The sequence below is a fragment of the Lissotriton vulgaris genome, chromosome 8 (assembly GCF_964263255.1).
Source record: "Lissotriton vulgaris chromosome 8, aLisVul1.2, whole genome shotgun sequence".
NCBI lineage: Eukaryota > Metazoa > Chordata > Amphibia > Caudata > Salamandridae > Lissotriton > Lissotriton vulgaris.
Window position 1 is genome coordinate 110,729,210 of NC_141696.1, and position 25,709 is coordinate 110,754,918.

The 25,709-nt window shown below is 44.4% G+C and overlaps 1 protein-coding gene across 1 annotated transcript in view; it reads right to left on the minus strand.

The window, feature by feature from the left end:
• Positions 1-324: 324 nt before the first annotated feature.
• PHOX2A (paired like homeobox 2A) overlaps positions 325-25,709 on the minus strand; it is a 29,739-nt gene continuing 4,354 nt past the window's right edge. Inside the window, exons 2-3 of the mRNA XM_086933781.1 lie at positions 22,890-23,077; positions 325-5,511 (exon numbers count right to left, since the gene is read on the minus strand). Of these exons, the coding sequence (XP_086789907.1) occupies positions 5,083-5,511; positions 22,890-23,077 (617 nt within the window). The 3' untranslated portion in view covers positions 325-5,082. The remainder of the gene's footprint in view (positions 5,512-22,889; positions 23,078-25,709) is intronic.

Below are 25,709 nucleotides of genomic sequence, written 5' to 3' on the forward strand. Positions count from 1 at the left end.
TAACAGCATGATTGCACACTGAGGGGGGAGCAACTAGATTCAGCACCCAGGTAAAGCGGTGGGTGTAGGTGAATGTGGGCTCGGAGAGTAGTTGGGGCACAGGTCCACATCTGCAGCTTTCCACACCAGAAGGAAATATGTGATTTTACATGCTAACGTGTACAATGATTTTTTACGTGCCTGCAGTGCATGCCTGTCTGCAACAAATGATATGTATGAAATATTTTCTCATTGGAGATTTGATGGACCCTTTTCTTTGTGTTCCGCACCAGCTTTTTATTTCTCTCGCGATCACTCATAATACAATGAACCAGTCACTTCTTCAATAAATTAAGTTTTATTTGGAATAGCATAATTTGCAATTGAGTTCAATAAATTACAGAACAACCAAAAATAAAAATGGCGAACAACATTTGGATAATTATCTCAGCGTAAAAAGATTCTATAAGTTAATAAACTTGTGTGACGCACTGCGACACGCTAAAGAGAAAAGAAAACATATTTTAAGTTTCGGTGGCTGGTTTCATGAAGCGGGTTTCCGAATTGTCCTTGACTGACCAGGAACTGCTGGGCGGCGAGAGATTGCTGTCAGCCTATCAGTAGTTCTGAAGAGAGGAAATACTGCTTTATACTAGCCAGTGTTACCACAAGAGAAAAAAGTGATACCAGTAACCACAGCGCAGGTCAACTTTACAACTTTGTCATGGCTACCTGTTGTCAAATGTCTGCCGTCACCTACAAAATGGACAATTTAAGGCATAATGGATCTCGTAGGCATCTCTTACAAGCATATCTTTGAAAAATGTGCCTAAACTGAGCCCATCTGTTTACTAGCAACAATGAACTCAAATGTTATGTCAAACCAGACAAACTAGGCGTGTAGTCATTGCTTCATATGAAGTGCATGGATTTAGTACCCATGAACAAGCATAGTGCTGTCCATGCTTGACCCACTGAGTTGTCAAAGCCTTTACCGGACTCCGCTCCATTTGAAGCTATTTGTTGGAGACAAAGCTTAACAGTTGATGGTACATGTATAAAATCCTCAAGCAAACAAATATGTGTATGTGTGAAAAGAACAGACTAGCCACGTTTCCATATGGACCTACCCAATGGTGGTGTAGGTCTTAAATACCTCGAAGACGAGGAAAGCATGGAGAATGGAAAGCTGTTTTACTTGCCAAGAAGGGACCAGTCAATTCTGCTGCTCCAGAATATCAGCAAGTGGCAAAATTCAGAAGAGGAGGGTAGACCAGTTCGAGGCTGCACATTCCATCATTCATTGTCATCATATCTGTGTTTTATTTTTGCTCAGGATGTGCCCATTCTATTTTGGAATAGAAGATTCGTAGTTGAATGCACTGTCATGTCTGCCTTTTGTGCCATCAGCTAGGAATAGTGCCCTCCCTGATACCGGTAGTTATCAAGTCAATTGTTTTCTTACTTCCTCGCCGCCTTTGTGCAGAGCGGGGGATGTTTTTCAATTGGCATGCAGTTCTTTAAAGCATGTTCCAGAGCAGTCGTTGGAACCAACAAATAACTGAAGCGTTGCTCCATATTTCACTTCAGATGCTATCAGGTTGGTACTATCGACCACGACCATGATACTGGAAAGTGATGACACAAGTCTTGTAGAGATGCCATCTAATGGAAACATGCGGCCTGCATTGTGTTCGTTAAATTATGTAGCATTGGTCCAAAAATTAGGACTGCTAAATCCTTCTCATGCACGAATGCCCTGAGATGGTCCCATCACTGTCTATAAGGACGCAGGGACTCTTCCCTACAATCAGGAACATTGGTTGAGAGCAGATGTCAATAAAGTGAAGTGCTTGAGCCACCCTGCCCTCAAAGTAGATTTATCTAGTGCAGCAGTAACACAGAGCTTTTCCAATCCCTCTGAGAGACCTCAACATAGGTAACGCAAGACCTTGTGATTTGTCGCATGCTATGAGAAAAGAAAAGAGGGTTTACCCAATATCCCTAAGAACCTGGGTAATGTAACATGGCTGAACTTTCTCTAATTTATTATGTTCTGTTCTTTAGGCACAATTTATTTTGTCCTGACAAATATTAACATGATATAAATGATGCGAAGCAACCACTTTGCTGCTTATTTACATGCTTTGAACCAGTGATATGGCTTGCAACTAACGGAGAGCAAATTTTGATCTACATTTGTCAAAGCACCGACATTTTTAAAATTGTTTGCTTTACAAATGTGTTTGTAAAAACTTCGCAGACATTTGTACATGTGTCCATTTAATTCTAAGGAGAAGGATTTGTCCATAAAAATCAACAGAGTACAATGCAAGGACCTGGGAAACCAAGGCAAAAGGCATCAAAAGATGTCACACATGATGACATACAATTGTGACACTGATAAACAATTTCTAAGTCCAGAGGTTTAAATCCTCATAGGTGAAAGTAGAAAAGGTAACATTTGACAGACTAATCAAACATCACCTTCCAACATGTGTCTATTCCACTCCGGATATGGTAATCCTCTCTGGGCCTTTTCCTAACATGATTAACGGGTCACTTGCCACACATGTAGCACCGGTATTCAGAATAATCAGTAAACAGTTCCATCACATGGCGGCGAGTGTGGGGCTAATCAATGAAAAAAAATCAAATGTAGCAAATCACAAAGTATTGTGATGTTTAGTAGTGGTTTAATGGTCCCTCTCTGGAATTTAGGATATTTGAGTTTGAGGATATTAAAATATCTGAGTGTGACATTAATAGTGCTTCTCTTTTACAGTTTTTAGGTCTTTTAATTCGAGGTGACTTAAGAATTAATGTCAACATTGTTTTTCTAGTGCATTTGTTTACTGATCCCCCTTCCGCCTCAGTGAAGGCAACTGATGCATAAACTTCCCTACATGGTCCAACTACTGGTCTTCTATATGAGACTTCTAACAATCGAGCTCAGACCTAGCTTGGAAGCCTAAGCCTGTTACATAAAGTGCCCTAAGCATGCATCAACTGTCCAATGCAGTGCAGTCCGTTACAGCGCATTACAATGAACTGCAGTTTGTGGCAGCACAACCGAGGCTCTGTTTTCTCAATACTCAGTTGATGTTGCTAAGTGGTCCATACTTGCCATGAACAGGGCAACTACACTTTACATAATGTATGCCTCTGAAGACGTCTTGTTCAGTCGGGAACCAAGATTGTGGGAGCACTATGTCTAGTGTTGTGTCACCCGGGGATGTCATTTAGGGCAGGTGAATCCCTGCTGAATTGCACAATCTTGCCTACATTTCTTAGGTACTGGTAAGTGAAGTGAAGCAAGTTTTTGTGTCTTACTGAAAATAGCGTATACTGAAATCTAGTTAGAGTACATCTAATTGAAATGTTTGGGTCAGACTGTATAAGTTGACCACTTTGCCTGGATTTGACATTTGTTATCCTCTGACGCTTAGTTTCCTGTCTTCAGTTTTTTGTTTCTTCAGAACAGTGTATCAGAGTGTAAGTGTGCTGTAGACAACTGCTGCACTAACGTAGTTCAACCATATCAATATAATGTATACCCGTTTTACTTTAAACCCCTCTATCACAGAGACCAACACCATATAATGCAACGCACATGTATCATCTGCCTTTCCGGGAATCAGTCCCTGGCAGTCATTGATTTCTGTGTTTCTTTGCCTCAGAAACCCACCTCTGCTCCCAGGGTTGGATATGAATATGACGATGCATGGGATCTGCTAAAGATACAACCAGTCTAGAATGTTTAGTGTTGGAATCTGACTTTTTAGAATAATGTGGAAAAAAAGAAAAAAAAGACAATGTTCTACTGCTGCTCTCAGAGTTGTGCCTTAACATTTCACCACAGGTCCTATATGCTTTGATGTCTCATATACAAAGGACCCATTTTACATTGGGTACGATGTGCACCCTATGAACCCACATGGTAACATATTACATTTTGGTGCTCACCTCCTGCTTACTGGGTGTACTGCAGGGAATATTATCCACAGCAACAGCATGGATAGACAGCAGGACAGAAAATTAAGCAGGTCATTTTTTGGCTATTGTGGCTCCCACTGTGGAACTGCACAGAGTGAGCCAAGGATATGTATTACGAAGCAAACTACACAATTCGTAGAGTAAAAATGAAACAACACCAAATGTTCCTAAACTTCAGAAAAGAGAGAAAAGCATCGCCTTCAATAACTGGTTCTGATTAAGAAGAACTGAATTGTGTCAGGCAACTTGATGTCTCCGTATGCCTTACGAAACCACAGTGCATGACCTTCTGAGGCGTGTGGTCCTGTTGGTCGTAGTGCATGAAACAGGAGTAGATTTCTGTGGCTGCTTTTGTGGTGCACATGATAATGTCTCAGCGTTGGAGAAGTACTATTGCCAAAGGCATGATAACATGGGAGCAAACTGGTCATCTGCGAGAACACCATGTCACAGACTCAATCTGAAGTATTACTAGTAACTTGAGGGTTTGGTAAAACAGTGACTGCCAATGAGAGGTTGGCTTCTTCTCGTTCTTCCTTCCTGAGGAGGCCCTACCTGTTGTAGATGTTGATAAGCTTCTCCTCTATGCAATATAGATATATTTGTTCAAGAAGACTACGAGTTGAGGAGTCCAGTTGTTCCATTCTCTGCTGGAATCATATTAGCTAACCCCATGGCGCAAGGGATGACTTTTCAACAATAAAGGACCATTTATGGTTGTCAAGTAGGAGTTTTTGAAAGAACTGTGACTTTAAGTTTATTTAAGAAATATGTTTTTTGTCTTTTGGTGAAGTGACTCATTCCTCAAGTTGTAAGTTCCTCAAAAAATGGAGCAAGGGTATTTTGTAGACAGGAAGATGGAGCTATAAAGAACAAGGTCCCCCTGAAGTTCTGTCCGACTCCCTAGTCCTGAAATGGATGTGGTCTAAAAAAGATGACAGGCTAGCCAGTCCCATCTCTGTTTTTAGGACTAGTTGAAAGAAGAGAAGGAAGCAAGACTCTGGAGAGTTCATGAGAGGTAGGAGATATCCCATGACTTCCCAGAAGAGGGCACTGGAATCAGTTTGTTTTGTACAACTCTAATTTTCTTTACAGTTCAAGGCTTGTCTAAAACAGGTTTGTCTTGAGAGCATTGGGCTTCCGGTGAAAGGAGGACAGAACTCCGGCGAAAGGTCCGGGCACTGCGTCGGCCGGTTGCCAGGCCTTCAGTAGGTCAGCTGTGTTGGAGGAACTGGTGGTAACGCCAGGCCAGAGAGGGGCCTTTAATGACTGGTTGATGTGGTTAGGTCCAAGGGCTGACACTGTGCCTGGACTGGGGCTCAGGCTGCTACCAGGGCTGTTGAGGCTTCCAGTGTTTTGGAGCGAGGCTGTGCTGTCAGGGGTGGGACTGCAGTTGGACTCCTTGGACTCGTCGTCTTCAGACGAGGAGCGTGCGTCAGACTTCTTGTTCATGGAGCCGCTGCTGTTGTTGCCGCCTTTGGAATTGGCCGCTCTTTCCTGCTTGCGGAACTTGGCCCGTCTGTTTTGAAACCAAACCTGCATGTTGCAAGAGGAGAAAGGAAAGATAAATGAGAAAGTGGAGAACATTAGTGACATTGACAAATTCGTTTTGAAAAGACAGAGACTAACTGCAGCAAAATGCAGAGGTACCAGAGTCTACACCTCTTGAGCTGACATTACATTCTCTGACACAAGGCATGGCACCACTTCCCCCCACTCTAATGTTGTAGTCTCCATTGCAATGCATACCAACCCACCCATGCCTGGATATTCCCTTCTTCGAAAAACTGCATGGTTCCCCCTCTGATATAACCAATGTTCAATGCAATGCAATTCTGCATATTTTAGCATGCTCTGTGGGAATCCTGCCATGTTACTGCAGGCTTTGTACCATGTGTGCACCTCCTCCTTATGCTATGATACTGCATCCTTCCAATGCAGCACCTGCAGCGCTTTACTGTTGCCCTGCTCATATGAGTTCCACTACATCTCATGACATCCTTGATGTGAACCTTTGACGATCGTCCTATTTACTTGCAAAATTGTTTTCCTGCATTGTTGTCCTTACTAGATTGCAACTGCGTCCACCTCTGTTTCTAGTCCTGGATAAATGAACTGTATATGTTCCTCCAAGGGCAGATGCATTTGCATCTGGTAAGATACACTGAAGGGCGAGGCTTCCTCTGCTGCTCTCAGGAAGAACATTAGCATGCAGCACGTTAGAGGAGACAGCTTGTGGTTCTAGTGCTCCGTCAGCACATTTCAAGGCATGTGGGATAATGCTTACAAAGGCCATTTGGGATGTATGTGCATTGATTCATAATTCCCCTGCTACAACTACATGTTGACACGGCATAGTCCATCAGCACCGGCCCCACTAAATACAGCCATTTTAATGCATCTGGTTCTAAATGCAAGAAGTGTGAGTTTTGTGTGCATTATTACGTTAATCAAGGGTAGCGCATGACTCGATGCATTAGCACAATGCTCTGCTTTTGTTGCTATGAACTGATACACCTACATGAACACACCTGATTCCCCTACCGATTTCAGAGGCAGAACATGAAAGACAGAAAGATATACCTTAATATATCAGAGAACAAGACAGAGTGACAGAAGAAAGGTAGACAGTGATGTCTCAAAAACTGAGAAATCGAACATACCTACTGATCAATCTATTGTAACAGACAGCGCTATACTAGTTTGGTCAGGGTGGAAATAGTCTGAGCCTGTTGTACTCTGTTGGGAAATTTTTACTTTGTTCGTTCCTGGTAACGAAAGGTCTGACCGCGCTCTACGTGGGTAGACGTAGTTGCACAACATATCTGGTGTGGCTTGAGTGCCTCTACAGAGTGGTGACAAGAGGGAACTAGCAGCCTACGTCAGACTCCCAGTGCCTGAGGAAGTTAAGTTGTGGAGCAGTCCAACAACTTTCGCCCATCAGTTGCCTGTACAGGTAGGCCTGCCTGCGGCAGGATAGAGTGATGCCCTTTGACAGGTCCAAGCAGGACTGGCATTAGCACTGGTTGTGTCCATAACACCATGGCTGGGGGTTCTCTTTAATAATCAGAATTGAATCTATCCAAATGTCCCAAAGGGTTAAGGGTGGTAATTTCTAAAAATCTGGCCTGTGGTGAGTGGACCCCCATTGCATATGCCAGCCGAACTCACATTACCATGGAACAGCGGTATTCACAGATTGAAAATGATGCCATCGCCATTCTCTGTGGATGTCATAATTCCACTTGTATCTTTCCAGACCTCCGTTCATTACCTACACGGATAATAACCCCTCTACCAGTTAATTCAAGGATCGTATACAAACCGCTGCTGCGGGTAGAAAATGGATATTACAATTGCAATAGCACACTCTGTCAGTCGAATACAAGCCGGAGCTAGGAACCCTGTGGAATATTTGTCATGACATTCTCGACCTGCCACCCTAAAGGAGGATGCAAGAACTCAGTAAACAGAGGAGTATGTGAGGCTCGTGGTAGTGAGGTCCTAACCACTGCCGATATTGCTTGATGAGATCCTGGAAGTCTGAAGCAGGTGACTGCCTGCAGCTAACGGTGGAAAAATCAGAAAAGGAGATGGAAGATCCACAAGGGAAATGTGTCATGTCGGACAGAAATAGCTCAACGTATCCTGTCATCCTTGTACCTTGTCTGGAATGAGCTGGCAGTGTCTACCGAAGGGTGTCTCATACAAAGTCTGGATGGCTGATTCCTTAAGGCTTGACTACGCGTGTTGTCCAGTTTGTGCGTGGGGTGCACCAGGGCATAGCCAAGACCAACGGCAGAATTCTGAGCAAAGTATGGTTTCCCAGGCTGGACGAAATGGTTGAAGAGGCTGTTCGAACCTGCGAGATGTGGCAAGCGACAGGGAGCCCTGAGCCTCCCCTCCTATCCCCTCCCTGGGTCTGGACCAGGGCTGGTTTCAGGGGTTGCCAGATGATCGTTACATTGTTGTGGTTATTGTAGTGGAAATCGTTGCCACTGCAGCTGCCAGTGAAGTTATCCCAAAATTCGGAAAATCATGGCTACCCCTGGCCTTATCCAACAGAGCAGAACAGATAACGGTCACCTGTTTCAGGGGCAGGAGATAGCAGATTATCTAACTGCTATCTAAAATCTTTATGTGAAAAGCAACGTAAGCTCACTGACAAATCAGAAGGGTTTATTCGAACTGTATCAAAGGTTTGCACGCATTGCCCAGGCCACCAAACAGAATGTGAAATGGGCCGTTCATTAATTCCTGAGCGAATACCATCAGACTCCACATTTGACCACAGGTATTGGCCCACATTTTGCCTTCCTGTGCTGGAAGGATATAGACACTATCCTACATCATCCTAAGTGGCTTCCAGAGGAACTACAAAGGGACCAGCCAGGCACATCAACGCTGAGAGAGACAGAATGCTAAGGCCAGAAAGCGCCAACAAGCCAAAAGAAGAGAACTGCAGGAGGGAGATTTGATGATAGGCAAAGACCGATATCCAGGAAGCAAATTCAGACTCTCTTGCAAAAGAGCTCACTGGAGACAGGGTACCATGATGCCAGCCCAAAGAGGGGCTGGGGGCAAAACAAGGAATGCATCATTTTTCAAGAGACACCACAGATAGGTGGAAAGACTGGAGGAAATAAATACATTCGCAGATGCATAAACATACAGAGAGATAGACATGAATGAAAGTATGGAAACAAACGGCAGGCAGTACGATGAAAGTCGAGCAGGCATGTATAGGCAAACAGGTGTCTAGGCAGCCAGATATGCAGACAGAGCAGAGAAGTATACACGAGCATGTTTAAAGACAGCTGTATAGGCAGCCATGAGAAAACAGATGAAAATGTCAACAGTCATTCTACAGGAAAATTAAAAAATACAAACAGGCATACATCAATATGCAGCCTTGACCAGACTGTCTCCCCAGTTGGAAAACGGTCGCTGATTGCTACATGCCTGAAGCAGACATTGAGATAAAGCAGGAGTAATTAAAGGTGAGCACTGGACTCTGCAGTTGTTGACACACACATTGAGTTTTAGAAATAACTTGGAAACCCAAAATGGCTTTATTTTAGGTGTCTCCCGCCTAAAATCTCCTCTGCTTGAATGTAAGTCAACGAGGAAAATGTATTCTCCGATCACCTCCACCACCCCAAAAAAAATCTCCCTCTTATAAAGTTCAAAATGTTGGCATGTATGCATCAAACAGGTTTGAATTGTACAAGAGGAAACTATCACACCTTTTTTTATTTATTTTCTTCGTCCTTTCTCACAATTGCTATTTCCTCCGTGTACCTTCCTGTCACATTCCTTTTTCCAGATCCCTGCATCCTCTGCGCTTTCCCTCATCTCTCCGCTCTACATCACTCTTGGGTTATTATAACCATCTTTCATATTTTGTAGGGCTGCAGGCCTCGCATCCTTCCACATAAAATTAATGTAGCTTGGAACTCCGTACAATCTTTTTGTGTTATACTAACATGTCAGCAATAAAAACAAAAAAATGAATACAAGCGCTAGCCGAGGGCCAAGTATGAGGAACGCGTCATAAATCAAAGACGTTGGGGCTCGCGCCTCACCACAGCCGCAAACAGTCGTAGCGGCGCGTAGTCTGCCTTGCGTCACCCACGCGGGGGTTCGCTCGCTCTTCGCCTTGCGTCACCTACGCGAGGGTTCGCGTGCACGGAGGACTGTTAAACGTAAAGGGGCCGCGGCTCGGCGTTTGCTGTGCGTCACCTGCGCAGGTGCTCGCGGGAAGCGCACGCGCGCCTCTCGGAGACGGTGTCTGGTGTATGGTAAAACCGGCACCTCTCTGAAGACTCGGCGACTCTATCGAAAAAGACAGAAAACGGAAGCCGTGGGTGAAGGACTTATTTGGTGAGGAACAGCGAAATGAACGAGTTTACGGGTGCGGCTTTACCTAAAAAAATGACTTTTTTTTCTTAAAATATATTTAAAAAATACTTCAGCCTAAGATTTATTAAGCCAACACTTTTTTGCTGTCGGGGAAGGCGACTTGGTGAGTATTACCCTCCCAACTGAAAACTAGAGTGGTGTTATGGTGTTATGCGAGCTGCTACTTTGACACACTGAGAGACAGTCATTGAAGTACGTAATAGGTAAACCGATTATTTATGTATGAAAAGCTGTAGAGAAATACTGCTCATAATTTTGGTTGCTACCTTTCAATACTATATAGAGTGGAGGTAGCACCCTTCGCGGAAAAAATATGAATCCCAAAATGAAAGGTTTTCAAATTCTAACAGTGTTAGGAGTCGGTGCTTGAAAAGACCATATAATTAATTTCAGTATCAAATTCGTAGCATGGCAATTCAGCCCCCGTTTGCTTTAGTCATTTAAGAATGTGTAGAAAGTTGTGAAAAACTTTTGAAGATATTTCTTTGCGTACCAGCGGTCTTCATTTTACGTTTAAAAGAAGGAAAATAATACTTTTAGCTGCTAGTGGTCATGCCAGTACAAAAAAAAATGGTCAGGTGGCAACTGTACACCATGCAGGGGCGGCTTCTCCACTAAGGCCGGGAGGAGCGTCACCCCATTGCTCTCAGAGCAGTGAAAAAAACGGAAAAATAAAATGACTTTGTTATTATCATTTTCTTTTTTGTAGCTATAAGGCTAGGTTAGGGAGGGGCTTGGGCGACGGGGGAGGAGTGGTGAGCACACTAAGTGCGCATGACTGTTTGGCTGGCCGTCTTGGACCTGCAAACCGTCATGCGCACTTTGCATGTTCCCCACCTTGCACAGCCTGGTGGAGAACATGCACAATAAAACTTCTTCACCAGAGAAAATATAAAAGAATCCATGCAGAACAAGGATAAAAGGTACAGTTTAAAAACCATACCGGTTGTGCGCTTATGCTAAAAAGGGACATAATGGACAATTGTTGTGTAGAAGCACAAGGGACATATTGACTTTTTAAAAATTGAAATTTAATGAAAAGACTGTGAGTTAAGCGCTTGACCCTTATGCACCAGAACACTTTGTCACACGTCAAATAGTGTACTGTTTCTCCTCCACCCAACAAGTAAACATGGCTTCAGTATACATTTGGAACTTGACACCTCCACATACATTCATGCCAGGGGCAGCAGAGCTCAGTGTAAAATGCGAAGAATGGAGGGAGTATTTTGAAAATGATGTCTTCACATTTGAAGGAGATGAGGATTGCAAGGCTGAAAAGAAATACAAAGTACTTTTACACTGTTAAGGTGCAGGAGGTATAAAAGTGCACAGTAAGAAGAATAAGAAGGCAAGAGCAGAAGGAGAAGGTGATGTATACAAAAACGCATTAGATGATCTGAACAGCTATTACAAACCTACTGTGTGTGTAGGAGTGGACAGATGTACATTTTTCCACAGAAGTCAGGGAAAGGACGAAAGTGTTGATGACTATGTATCTGCACTTAAAAGCCTGGCCATCACGTGTCGCTTTGGTGACTTGCATGACAAATTCATAAGGGGCCAAATCGTCATGCAAGGGTCTAACACAACCATACAAGACAACCTGTGGGCCAAAGGGGAGAGTCCTTTACAGACGATCATAGATGTGGCCAGAAGGGCGGAGCTCACTGGTAGGTGTGCTAAAGCAGTACTGTCTGAAAGCAAAGTAAAGAAAGAGGAAGACACTGTCGCAAGGACAGTGGATGCAAAACAAAATCCCAAACAAAAGAATGGGAGTTTCAGTGGCAGAGGCAACCAAAGCAGATCCCAGAATGGAAATAGTAGGAAATGCTACAGGTGTGGTAGTGTAAATCACATGGCTAACAACGTGAAATGCCCAGCGAGAAAGACTAAATGTTCATTCTGTGGAGTAGTGGGGCATTTTCAAAAGGTCTCCCACAAAAGACCGGGAGGATCTGTTAAATTAGTGGGTATGTACGATGAGAGCACTACATTCGCATCAGATGAGGATGTGCTCAACATCGATGACGAGACAGTGTTACAGGTCACTAACAAGTTGAAGAAACCAACCTGTGAAATGACAATTGGAGGAATCTATATGTCAATAGTGGCCGATTCAGGGTCACCATGCACCATTGTTAATAGACGGGTATGGGAAGAGAAATGTGTACCAACCCTAGGAGAAAAGTTAGATGAGCCAGATATAACGATTAAGACTTTTACAGGAGAACCTATAGAGGTGTGCGGCTACAGGAGACTCAACTTCGCATTCAAAGGGAGGGAGTCCTCTGGAAAGTTGTATGTCTCAATGGTAGGTCCCTCCGTCCTGGGGTGGATGGACCAAGGCAGCCTAGGTATTGTGCTGGACCCTTGAAAGCCTTAACCTGTTATGAGGGTCCACAAGGAAGAGGATTTCAGCGCAAATATGTTTCTTTAAATACCCCAAAGTATTTACTGGGAAAATTGGAGCACTAAGCGGATTCAGACACAAGATAAGAGTAAAGGAAGGTGCTACACCAGTTTTACACAAAGTTAGAAGTATTCCTTTTGCAATCAGAGACGAAGTTAAGGAACAACTGGACAAATTGCTGGAAGAAGGGGTCATTGAGCAGGTGGAATCGTCAGAGTGGGTGGCTCCATTGGTCGTGGCCAAGAGGGCCAACGGAAGTTTGAGGTTATGTGTGGACCTGAGGGACTTGAACAGTAGTATCATTGTTGACCAATTCCCTCTTCCACGCATAAATGAAATGCTTGCTAACCATAAGGGTGCAAAATGGTTCTCCGTAGATCTCAAGGTGGCTCACCACCAGGTTCCCCTTATACTCGGACAGCAGAACTCTCACCACCTCCATCACACCAGTCGGCTGCTGCCGCTTCAAAAAGGTACAGTTTGGTCTTTTATCAGCCACTGCCATGTTCCAAAGACTAATGCAAGAGATCTTCAAGGGTGTAAATGACATAATGATGTTCCAGGATGACATCCTTGTAATGGGTCGAACGAGAAAAGAACATTATGAGAAACTCAAACAAGTACTTAGCATCCTCAACATGAGAGGATTAACGGCAGAGCACAATAAGTGCAAATTTACGTGCCCTGAAGTGAAGTAGCTAAGGCACATCATCTCTGGCAGCGGAATCAGACCCAAAAGAGAACCGGTGGATGCCATTTGCAAAGCCCCTGAGCCTGGAAATAAGGATGAACTGCGTTCATTTTTGTGCATGATCGAATTTTATTAAAAATGTATAAAGGACTTCTCTTGTAAGACATATGAATTGAGGCAATTGTTGAAACTCAATAATAAGTTCATATGGTCAGAAAGCTGTGAAACATCCTTCAAATTGCTGAAAAAGGAGCTGTGTAATATCCCCACCTTGAACGAATTTGACCCCAAGTTGGGAAACATCGTCACTATGGATGCAAATGGGAAGGGGCTCGGAGCAGTCCTCACCCAGATGGACGGTAAGGGAACAGAATACACCATAGCTTTCGCTTCCAGATCACTCACCCCAACAGAAGAGAGGTATTCCGTCATAGAGCGAGAAGCCCTTGCATGTGTGTGGGGATTGGAACATTTCCGGCAGTATGTGTGGGGAACCAAAGTGATTCTACGCAGTGACCATAAACCTCTAACAAAGGTACTTACAACCAGACTCGTGCGAATGTCTGTACGGCTGTTTGACTACAACTATGAGGTACATTACGTACCTGGTGTAAAAAACATTGTGGCAGATTTCCTAAGCCTCATGCTGGTACAGAACCAGGACATTCAGAAGGAGGAAATGGATAATGGGTGCGTGGCCAATATTCACAAAGAGTTGCATGGAATTTCCTTGAGCGAATGGGTGAGCACTGATTCTACAATATGCGTGGTCCTCATGATGAAGGAGAAGGGTTGGCCAGCTAAAAAATCCTTTTCAGAGGAAATCCGTCCGTTTTGGGAAGTCAGGCATGAATTGTCAGAGGAGAACGGTTTACTATTAAGGAGCGGTAAGGTAGTGCCTCCCACTCACCTGAGAAAGAAATTACTGGACATCTGCCACGAGGGGCATTTGGGCATTGAAAAAACCAAAACCAGAGTCAAGGGTTGGTATTGGTGGCGAGGCATCAACATTGCCATAGAAATGGCTGTGAGGGATTGTTCTATGTGCAAAAACTCTGACAAGAGCCAAGTCACGTTCAGGCCCCCCTTACATCCCATTGTCTGCCCTGACATGCCTTGGGAAAGAGTGGGAGTAGACATCTTGGGTCCCTTAATTGAAGATGGTGAACAGACCTATGGCATCATCCTAATTGATAATTTCTACAAATGCCCGGAAATTGGTTTCCTCACTAAGGCAGATGCGTGTGGCATTGTAAAATTCCTCAATGACGTCTTTATCAGGGAAGGCTTACCGAAGTGCATCATCAGTGACAATGGTGTACAGTTCACCTCAGAAATCTTTCAAGCGTTCATCTCGAGGAATAGCATCAGTCACAAAACCACATCTATCATCCGGCTGGCAACGGCGCGGTTGAGAGGTTCAACCGTGTCATCAAAGAAATAATCCAGTTGGCAAATAACAAGTTGAACTGGAAACTCGAGATACTCAAAATCCTGTGGGCCTATTGTGTCACACTCTGCAGTAATACCGGACACAGTCCATTTGAGCTCATGAGAGGCAGGACCCTCTTGACTAAGGACAATGTGGGGTGGCTGAAACCATCAAAAAGAGTGGATAAGTCTCCTGACGAAGTAGGAAGCAAAGGTGAAAGAAATCTGCACCTTTGCAAGGAGCGTTTGACAGAAAGCACAATTGCAAAAAAGTAAAATGGCACATTGGGGACATGATCAGAGTTGAAAGAAGCGGTTTTGTGGGAAAGGGACAGAACCGTTACTCACAACCACTCTCCGTACGCATGGTATTCTGTAATTTAGCACGCCTCAGTGATGGCAAGGTATGGCATTTCTCTGCCTTGTCCTTGCAGAAACAATCCTGTAGTAGTTTGCCCCACTTGGATCAAGACTCTTCAGACCAGGAGTTTGGCGAACAACAAGCTACAGAATTACTACCATCGAGTACTAACTTGGGTGACTACACAGACGAAGGGCACGAGTGTGAGCCAGACCATCCCAGTGAATGTGGGCATGTACCTGGAACAATTGAAGAATCTTTGAAAGGCTGTGCTGATGCTGCTGCCCAGATCACTAAGCGATACCAAAGTGGATGATGGACGGAACGCTTGAGCAAATCAAACACTCGCCCCGGTCAACTGATCTGGGTTTAATCCATCATCATTCTTTAGCTCACTCCACAGCCCCAGTTCAGACATGGCCATATGCAAATCAGTCTGACCCTGTGCCTCATGGGAACATCCAGCCCAAACTGCCAAGCCATGTCTTCCCTGGTCAGAAACAAGCATCCTGGGGCCGGTTTCTGGCTAATCAGCCGTCATCAGCCAGGCTAGCTTGAATCTAGTGGCAAAGTGAGCAAGGGACCTACGTCGGGCATACCCTGCCAACTTAGGGCGAACAAAGCGATACCAAACGGGATTATGGACGGAGAGTTTGAGCAAATCAAACACTCACCTCCAATCAACAGATCACTAAGAGCAGAATTGGAAGGCCCATTGTTCTTCCTAAGAAGTTTTCAGACTATGTATGTGATTGATTATACCCCTTTTTGCTCTCTCTCCACACCTATATCTTTTTCTTTCTCTCCTCTTTTCTCTCTTCCTTCCTTGCCTCACCCTCTTTCTGTTAGGGAGAAGATGTGTTGTGTTTAATGCTTTGTCCTTCCCCGGACACCGTACTGTTTCCCTGCAGTCAGATGGACGTTCTAGAACGTCCTGTTGACATTTGACAGTTGCTACTGACAGTTGAATGTGGGAGCCCGACCTTGCGGTCACTTTCCTTACTCTCCTTCTCTGTGTTGGTTGATGACAATAAAACTTGGGTTTAAACCACGTATCCAAGTCTCCGAGTCATCTTAATAAAAGTTGTGAAAAACTTTTGAAAATATTTCTTTGTGGACGAGCGATCTTCATTTTACGTTTAAAAGAAGGGAAATAATACTTTTAGCTGATAGTGGTCAATCCAGCACAACAAAAACTGGTCAGGTGGCAACTGTACACCATGCAGGGGTGGCTTTTCCACTAGGCGGGAGGAGCGTCACCCCATTGCTCTCAGAGCAGTGAAAAAAGGAAAAATAAAATGATAACTTTGTTATTATCATTTTCTTTTTTGTAGCTATAAGGCTAGGTTAGGTTGGGGCTTGGGCGACGGGGGAGGAGTGGTGAGCACACTAAGTGCGCATGACTGTTTGGCTGGCCGTCTGGACCTGCCAAACCGTCATGCCCACTTTGCATGTTCCCCACCAGGCAGTATTGCACAGCCTGGTGGAGAACATGCACACACTCCTATTCCCCATTTGAGCACCAAACCACGGTGCTCAGACCAATCACAACGCTGCGTTGGGATTAGCTTAGGAGAGTCTGTGTGCTTCCTGCTTCTGGGACTCGCCTGGAAGAGCAGCAATGGCGGGGGAGAGACGGCGGCTGGGAAGAGGTGCGTGGTCTTTTTTTATCCGCCCTGCCACCCCGTTCACTGCCAGCTGCCACTGAGGCGAAACCCTTGCAAAGTTAGGCTGTCCTGCATCTAATTCTGTTTTCCCTTTCTGCATTGTACACAGTACGTTTAACTGGAGCTTATGTTATGTTGTGTTATTATAGGTCTTCTATAGCGCGCGGCTACTCCAAAGGAGTGTCCCGGCGCTTTGTGCTCCAGACCTAGAAAAAGAGGAAACAGATACAACATAACAGTAAAGGACAAAACAGCAGAACCAAAGATGGACCTAGGAAACTCTAGCCAGTAAAGAGCCAAGTCTTTAGACTCTTCCTGAAAGCGAATAAATTGGGCGTGGAACGCAAAGACAAAGGTAAGGAACCTAAAAGACCGTCCTCCGATACGGGCTTTCTTTATGCGGGGGACTACTGCTAGTGCCAGTGACTCCGATCTTAAAGATCGTGCCGGCAGGTAGAAAGCCAGCCTCTTTTGTAAGTATTGGGCACCCGTGGCATGCAAGGCTTTGTGAGCCAGTGTCATGGCCTTGAATATTATCCGCTTCCGGATGGGGAGCCAATGTAGAGTTCGCAGTAAGTTTGACGCACTCACTCGTCGATGCAGGCCGAAGATGGCTCGTGCAGCTGCATTCTGAGCCACCTGCATACGCTGTAAGAGGTATTCCGGCAGGCCCAAATACAGGATATTGGCATAATCGAGTCTGGATCCGATGAGGGCCTGAACAATTATTCTCCTATGGTCCTCAGAAAGCAGCGGAAAGAACTTCCGCAGCATCCTGAGGATACCGAAACATGTTCCTGTGAGGGTCAGCACCTGGGATTTGAGCGTGAGCCCATTGTCTATTTTAATTCCCAGGTTCTTGGCTGACTCAGAAGAATGAGCTGGAGGGAACATGTCGGCAGGCCACCACCCTTGCCAGTCCGGTTCCGAGGGGCATCCAAAGAAAAGTATCTCGGATTTATCCGAGTTGCACTTGAGACTGTTCAGTTGGAAACAGTTAAAAACAGCCCCAAGGCACTCACGGATACTTTCACGCTCGAATTCTTCGCCCTTCCGGCAGGTAAAGAGAAGCTTGGTGTCGTCAGTATAGGAAACGATCTGGGCCCCGTAGGACTCCACCAATGCCGCCAGAGGGGTCATAAAGATGTTAAATAGAGTTGGGCTTAAGCTTCTTTGTGTGCTGTTTGTGCCTGAAAAGGGAACGGAGGCAGAGACTTATAAAGAGGTTTCCCTTGGATCATACGATGTTGTAACATAAGCAGGTCGGTGGCGGTAGGAAGGGAATGGGGGTAGCAGGGAAAGGGGTTTGCAGGCCGGGTGAAAAAAACAAACTATTGAAAGAAAAACATCTCTTCTCGGCTGCCTTCTCTTCCCTGTTGTTGCTTCTCTTACTGGTGAGTCCTGGAAGCAGGAAGCACACTGGCTCCCCTAAGCCAATCACAATGCTGCAATGCACCATTGTGATTGGTCTGAGTGCCGTGGTTCTGCGCTCAGATGGGGACTGGGAGCCTGTGCATGTTTCCCACCAGACTGTGCATTACACATTCCTAGCCAGGCCTAAGATTTGATCTCTTCGGTACCATTTCATTGCCCAAAATGGTAAAGAGATTATCAGTAATAAGTATATAATAAGCATTTGCAATGCAATAGGTCTCGCAGTTGTGAGAGTTTGAGATATTGGCATTGTAAATGGCAATGCCTTTTGTTTACGTGTTGGTTTTTAAAACATAAAGAAAAGGCATTGTCATTTACAATGGCAATAGCTTAAACTCGCAAATGCGAGACTGATTGCATTGCAAATGCTTGTTCAGACTGAATGTGGTTTTCAGTCAGGCACTGTGAAAGAGGATGCACAGGAGTGGTGCCACGTGTTTTTTTTTGGCTCTCTAGACAGTTTGTCAAGGAATGTATTGAGGCATTCTATACATATAATGTTAGACCAGCCTAGGTATGGTATCATCCGTGTGAAGATCAGCACAATTACCCAGATTTTTCGCAGGAGTGTCAATGAATTGCAATAAGGGGCATACTCGGGCATGTGTATCCCTCATCATAATAATAATAATAATTGTAAAAAAAAAAACACTAAGCCCACTCAACGGTCTGCACACAGTGCGACAGAGAGCTGCTGAGAGGGTGAGGGATGGGGGAGATGTGCCCGAGGGAGATCCCGGGGGCTGCTGCGGTGAGGGGAGGGCTCGCTGGAGGCTAGCCTCTCTGCAGAGGTGTCGCATGGGGGATGCTCCGGGTATAGCTGGGGTGGGAGTAGCGTAGAACACAGTCTTGTCTCTCTCCGCAGTGACCAAAACTCTCAATTGCGGTGTCACTGGCATAAGAGCGCATCAGTTCACTGCGGTGTGGGCAACAAAGGGTAATCACAGTGCGGTGAAGGCCGCTTGCAGTGTGGCACTGATGTAACGGTAGGCGCGCCCAGTATGCTGCAGTAAGAGACAGGTTCTTTTGGATGTCTGCTGATCCCTAGCTACACCGAGAGTCGACTAGAACACAGGAATGGGGGGGGGGGCGGGATGCTGGGAGACGCTGGGTTAGCACTGATAGAACGTGGCAGCAGGCTCAGTTTCGCAGCCGAACCCTCGGCACTGGACAGACTGCCTTAGGAGGGCAGGTCAATGCATTTTAACCTCCGTCCAACCATTCCCTGCTATCATTATTAGTTTTAATTGTAATTTGTGGGTTAACAGGTGGAGTTTACTGCCCCTTGTGTTTAACCTACTTCCTCTGGGGGTGTCTGAACAGACGCGGACCCTAATTCTCAAGGGTCGTTCTTGTGCAGGGTGTGAACATCAAGGTCGGTGTCTTTGGCTAGGACTGGGAGTCATGCAATAATGACCCACTGTGTCTTGTTGCTCTAAACACAGATTTTAAAGGCTCCCTTCTAGCCAATGCAAACTGGACAAGAATACCCCCAAGGTTTCATGGAAGCCTCGACAGGCCCCTCTCAGACGCTGCATTAAAACCCCTCTCGGACAGACACGTACAAAGACCTCTGCTTGCCCATCCCACTGGGGACCTGTCCTGTATGATAGATGCTAAAAAAAACAACTCTGCCAAGTTTTACATATTACAATAAAAGTAAGATGCCAGGTCCCTAGGGCGGTACTCTTGTGTTAAATTTCTTTTCCTGATTGTGGAGTATGACGAGGGGACAGTTATGAGACGAGTAAAAAAACAACACTGCACCAAATACTAACACCACACCTGCGTCAATACGATCTACTCACTGCACGAACAAGTCGGCCTTGAGCGCAGAACAGCCTTAGAAGAGACACGGGAGGGCAGGAGCGTGACGCCGTGAGCGTGCACGTTGACGTTCCCTGCGGCTCGTGCCAGTGGCGGCGCCTGCAGTCTACGCCCGTTTCTTGGAAGCGCGTTCACAGACCGGAGTCTGCTCGTGAACCTGTCTGTACCACTTGGGGGAGGCAACACAACGACAATGAGGCTTGCTGGCGGCAGCGCTTTGCGCTGCAACTCCAGGCGAGCCCTAAAAATTAGTTTATAATTCCAAACTCGTTTCCTCAGGAAAACACACATTTATTGAAGTTGTTTGTCATTGTTGCAACATGTTGAAGTCACTGGTATTACTTATAGATTGTCTAGTTTATGAAAAGGAAATACATGAGTGACTGAACCAGTGGTGACCAATGCTGAGAAAATGCGTATGGTTCAAAAATGCCACATGACATCCCCTCTCACAAAATATTTGGTAATCAGATTAGCAATTTACAGCTGCAAAAGTAACATTTATGGCACTCATTCCTAAAGCCTAATCACAGTATCAAGATTTGCAGAATTTTTTAAGTACAAGTTGCAATCAAAAAGCAGAAAATCCCAACATAAGTTTATTGCTGGAGTAGTGGCATCGGGCATTCCCAGGGGAGTGGCATGCCCGTAATTTATGAGAATGTGGCACACACCCAACAATATTCCAACAGACGTTTGCAACTGTCCAAATAAATATAGCCCTAAGTGCTCTAAACACCCATTTCCCGCAGGAGAGGAGGGGTGGCTTCTCCCAACGTGGGACACTGATCGTTCCGCAGAAAATAGGGAAATACGTGAAATATGTAAATGCATATTTCCTACTCGGTTACTCCTTCGACTTGTAAGCACCGCACAGAGGCATGGTGTAGTGTAAGAACAACACTTGCCTGGATTTTCGATCGCGTATTGCTATGGGTTCTGTGAAAAAAGGAAATGTTAGCTCGAGGGCCTTGACTATAGGTTTCCTTTGTGTCAAGCTGATGCTCACACAGTCTCTTGCTTTCTGGTCAGGATGGGCTTGTTGCATCATATTATGTTGTTATTCATGTTAAGGCACTTTGAGTGTGTTATGTTGCATTACAATACGTTGCAATTACTATATCATGTTGGATTCTACTACATTGCCTAACGATGCACTTGGATATAATTTGTTGTGATACAATACATTGTTTTTTTATGTTAGGTTATGTCAGCAGGATGTGTTTTTTGCTATTTATACATTATATATCATAATGATGTTTTAGGCTCCCTTGTGTTAGTTACGTTCGATAGTTTGATATATTTCATGTTGCTCGAGGATGCATTATGTATTTTTTCCTTAGGTGTAATGTGGTTGCAGTATGTTATGTTGCTTTGTCCTAAGTTACTAGGATGCATTTTGTTATCTTGCAGTGTGATGCTTGGAGTTTCGTTCCGTGTTTTAGTCTATGTTGCATTGAGTTAGGTTGTTTACTGATGCTGTATGTTACAATGCGTTGTTTTAGACTAAGGTGCATTATGATCTTTTACTCTGTGTTATGTTATTCTACACTGTGTTTGGTTATGGTATACTGTTATGAGTGAAGGGTTAGAGCGGTGTAGAGGTGGCTATTTGTGGTTGATTTTGAAGCTGCCTCAAATTGATCTTCACAAGCCTTTAAACAAAAGGTTAACACTTGCGTAAAATCACCTATAAGATTGTTTGATACCCATGTTTTCTCGGTTTTATTCACCGTTTTCATATCAAACACTGGTTCCATCGTAGCACTGGAAAGTATTCACTTTCAAGGAGTTATATCAATGAGGGGCTTGCCCAGGAGTGCAACCACAGAACGTTTGTGACATATGAACATACGCTTTTCTTTTATGCAACTTGTAATGCCTGTTAAAGAGATGTACGCTTGTAGCTTTATAGTCAAAACTGATCTAAAAAGCTTAGACAAATTAAGGGGTACAGAGAAAAAGTGAGGGATTAAGGGGTAGACAACGTAATACAGCTGAGTGGTAAATAAACTAGAATTTGAGGAGCATAGCTGGGGGTAAGAAAAGAGTTTTGGGGGGTAAGGAGGTCTGGAGTGCAAAGAAATGATGAATGGAAGTGCCAGAATTAATTTGAACTACTAGTAATTCATCTTTGTGCATTCTCTTCCATACATTTTGGATCACATGTGCCTTTATAAAGCGATTCAACGTGTTGTGCCTGCCTCAAAACAAACCTGTATCTGTCAATGTAGATGTAAATCCAGTACTTGTATAGCGCACAAATCACCCCCGAAGGGGTATCTCGGCGCTGGGAAGATTAAGCGAGCTATTGCCCAGATTCGCATGGTGCTGGGCAGACCCCTGCCGCCGGTGCTGGGAATCGAACTGTGATCACCAGCGTCAGTCGCCCTGGCCGCAGCGCCACACCTCTCCCAATGAGCATCTTTATCAGTGTCTGTCGCCTGAACCTTCTCTTATTACATATAGTTCTTTCTTGGGAGCTCTTGACTAAATGCCATTACCTATTAAAGCACAATGCACTAGTGAAGGTTATTTAAGAGGGATAGTATCCTTGCTAGTAACTGAGCACAGTACAAAGAGATCGAACTGTGCATTCCATGATTAACTTTGGTTTGATGTGTCGTGGATGGGTGGGTGGCATTTCTGACATCCTGCACAAGGGTTCACCGATTAGTAAGATTGTTTATTTTTTGAAGCCCAGTACGGTGATGGCACTGCTCAAGGTTGCAGGATGATTATTCCATAGTCTTGGTGCCGGCAGTGAAAAGACCTTCAATCTCTTAGTTTTTTTTCCCCCTCTCCTTCCCCAGCAGAATGCCCCAAACTACCTTTACACCTGCAGGTGAAGGTTCTGCAGTGCGCTTCACTGACATTCCTTGAGAGCCCATTTACAAGTAGGTATTGGTTTTGATCTAGTTTAACATTTGGGATGTAGACATGATTTCAAGTTCAGGCACCATAAACTTATAGCACCAGAGTAAAAAAAAACCTGGGTGTTCATGATTGTGATGGCCGCCTGATAGATGTGTCCCCCTATACTTTGTTATGAAACCAACGCACAATGTTAAGATTACACTGACTGTACCAAATACGGTGCTGAGAACGTTTTGGACACAAACCCAGTCCAAACATGGTTACAGTGGTCATTCCTAGAAGCTAGCTCACCTGAACTCTAGCTTCTGTGAGGTCGATTTTCAGCGCCAGCTCCTCTCTGGTGTAGATGTCCGGGTAGTGCGTCTCTGCAAAGACTCTCTCGAGCTCCTTTAGCTGGGAGCTGGTGAATGTGGTCCGTATACGCCTCTGTTTCCTCTTCTCGTTGATACCCGAGGGGTCAGAGAAGAACTTGTAGGGAACTGAAGGAGAAAAATAAAGACTAAGCTTAAGGACTTTAACGTTGTGTTTATCAAGATGGAGAGCGCGAGGTGAGAGCGATTCAGAGAGACCACAAAACATGTATCTAGGATTTTCCTAACTACAATGATAAAAAAATCCAGCCCTTCCATTTTCTTACAGTGCAAAAGTCACAGCTTTTTACCCCAAGGTTTCAAACGCCACAATTCATAGATTTCAAATCGTTTATGTAATTGCCATGGCTATAAATACAAATCACTGTCCTTTGTACTTATTATGTGTTCTATATTTGACTGTTACTTTCATTAATTTTACTATCCCAATCCGTGCCATAAAACCACACGGTGGTGTATCCATGCCCAACTAGGAACATTGCATACCGTTGCTTTTTGTACAATCAAAAATCCAAAAAAGTGATAGATGGAAAGATTGAATTAATCTTGGCCCCCTGTAATTACTATGGCCACATCCCAGTCGATCTTTTTTTGGGCTGACATTAATTCAAGCATTCCATCCATCACTTTTTATGTTTTCTTCATTGTGACATTCTAAGCGGGACAGGTACGGCGAGGTGTGGATGTTTTGCTAATTGTGCTACTGGACACAACCTCAAGCTGACTGAAAAGCCCCAAATAAACAGAAAACGGTATTGGGTTGCTTGTGTTACAGTTAAGAGAGGACCTCACTTGGTAGTTCGTGCTGGACTGTTCATGTTGGAGCAGGACGAAAACTGATTTACGTATGGCTAGGTTTTTCATTTGAGGGGGCATTGTTGCAAAATATCGATAGACTAGTATGTGGCCCAAGTAATTACCAGTGGCCGGGAATAGTTTAAGCATTCCTTCTATCACTTTTTTGTACAACCAGTAGTGTTCACAGAAATGGTGTTCGATTGTGAAATATTTGCATAATCACAGTAACCACATATGTAAATGTAAATGTGTTGTATTTGTATAGCGCGAACAGTAACCCGTAAGCATCCCGGCGCTTGTACTCCTACCACAAGGGAACCCCTCCTGGCTTTTCCTTGTGAGGTGTCCACTCCTGGGCATCCCATGGTGAAACCAGGCATCCCTTGTGTATCAGGGGCCGTTGTGGAGACTAAGCAAGCTATTGCCCAGAGTTGCAGCGTGGGGCCCATGCTTAGATTCGGCACTGAGGCGAGAATATCCAGTCAGAGGAATTTAAGCCCGATCCCGCCGAGGCGGGAATCGAACCCTGGTCCCTGGCCAGCGCTCTGCTTCAAGGTCTGCCGCTCTAACCATTGAGCCACACTTCTCCACATATGTTTTTTACTTTCTCCTTAATGGTGAATTAATATTTATTTTCTAAGCACAACCATGCTTTGAATATGCACTTGAGTGAGTACCTTAAATCAATCATCAATCTACACATGAAACGTAAATAAAACAAGAATGCTGTGCAATCAGCTGTCTCTTTTTTTGTGGGAATTGCAAAAAGCAGTTGTCAACCCACTGGTCCAGCAGACAAAATGGACTTTTAAAACAGCATTTTTAAAGCTATGAAGTCTTCTGTACAGGCCTTTACTGACTACGTAAAGTTAATTATTCCTTCCTGTTCTTTTTACTACATATTGCAGTGTTAAACTTGCTGCTTTCAGTGCACGCCTCCCCACAATAAATCATGTTTACATTCTACTAAACCAAATGTAAATAATGTACTATGAATGTTGCATCCTTGCTAATTATAACCCAGAAAAGCCTTCCCTTGATTCTGGGGTCATTGCCAAACTACACAAAAGACTGTATTGTGCTTCTGTGGGTGACAGGTTTTGACCAATGCTTAGAATAGAATTTTCTCTTTTGTCATGAAATGTAAAAAATTCATAAAGGCTCATTTGCATTGAGGTCCAGTAATTCCATTTGCGGGTCCTCTTGACATCTACAAATCTCTTGGCCGTGTTGTTTATTATCATATTACCACAAACCTTGATCTCATAGGAGAATAATGCTACTTTAAAGCCTCTGACCGAGGAGCCTGTATCTTGGACCATGCAAACACACCCAACAGTTACGTGGTGGCATATGCAAGTTAGACCCAGAATTTACTATTGATCGATGAGGCAATTGACTGTAGTGGCACATGTGTTCTACTGTGATACCATCTGATTTGTGTGTTCTTATAGACACATTGGCTCACCTGTCATGTTTCTGTTCTTCATAACGTGTGTGCATGTGCATATGTCTGTATGACCATTTATTGCGGGGCGGACGTCCTATAATCTGGGTAGAACAAACCAGACCGTTCTGCTACCCAGTCAGAGGCCTAACCCATTCTTGACCATTTCTATATTATACCTTCCTTACTCTCTGGGGTTTTAGCGACCTGAAAGGCTATTACTCCTAAAGCGACCACTAGGAAGTAGGCTGAAGTCATTTCACCAGGACTGTCACCCGTTGGTCATTCCATTCCTGTAGGTCATCCTTTTTTTTATACCTTACCTTCATTTTTTTTTTTTTATCACCACGAGACTGATCATGTCAAAAGAATTAAATAAATGAATGCAAGGGTTTTCAGGTTGACTTCTTCACATAGAAAGAGGATACTTCACTATGGAGGAGCTTCTGACTTTTGGTGGATACAGCCTTGCATCTTCTTTTCCTTCTCCTTAAA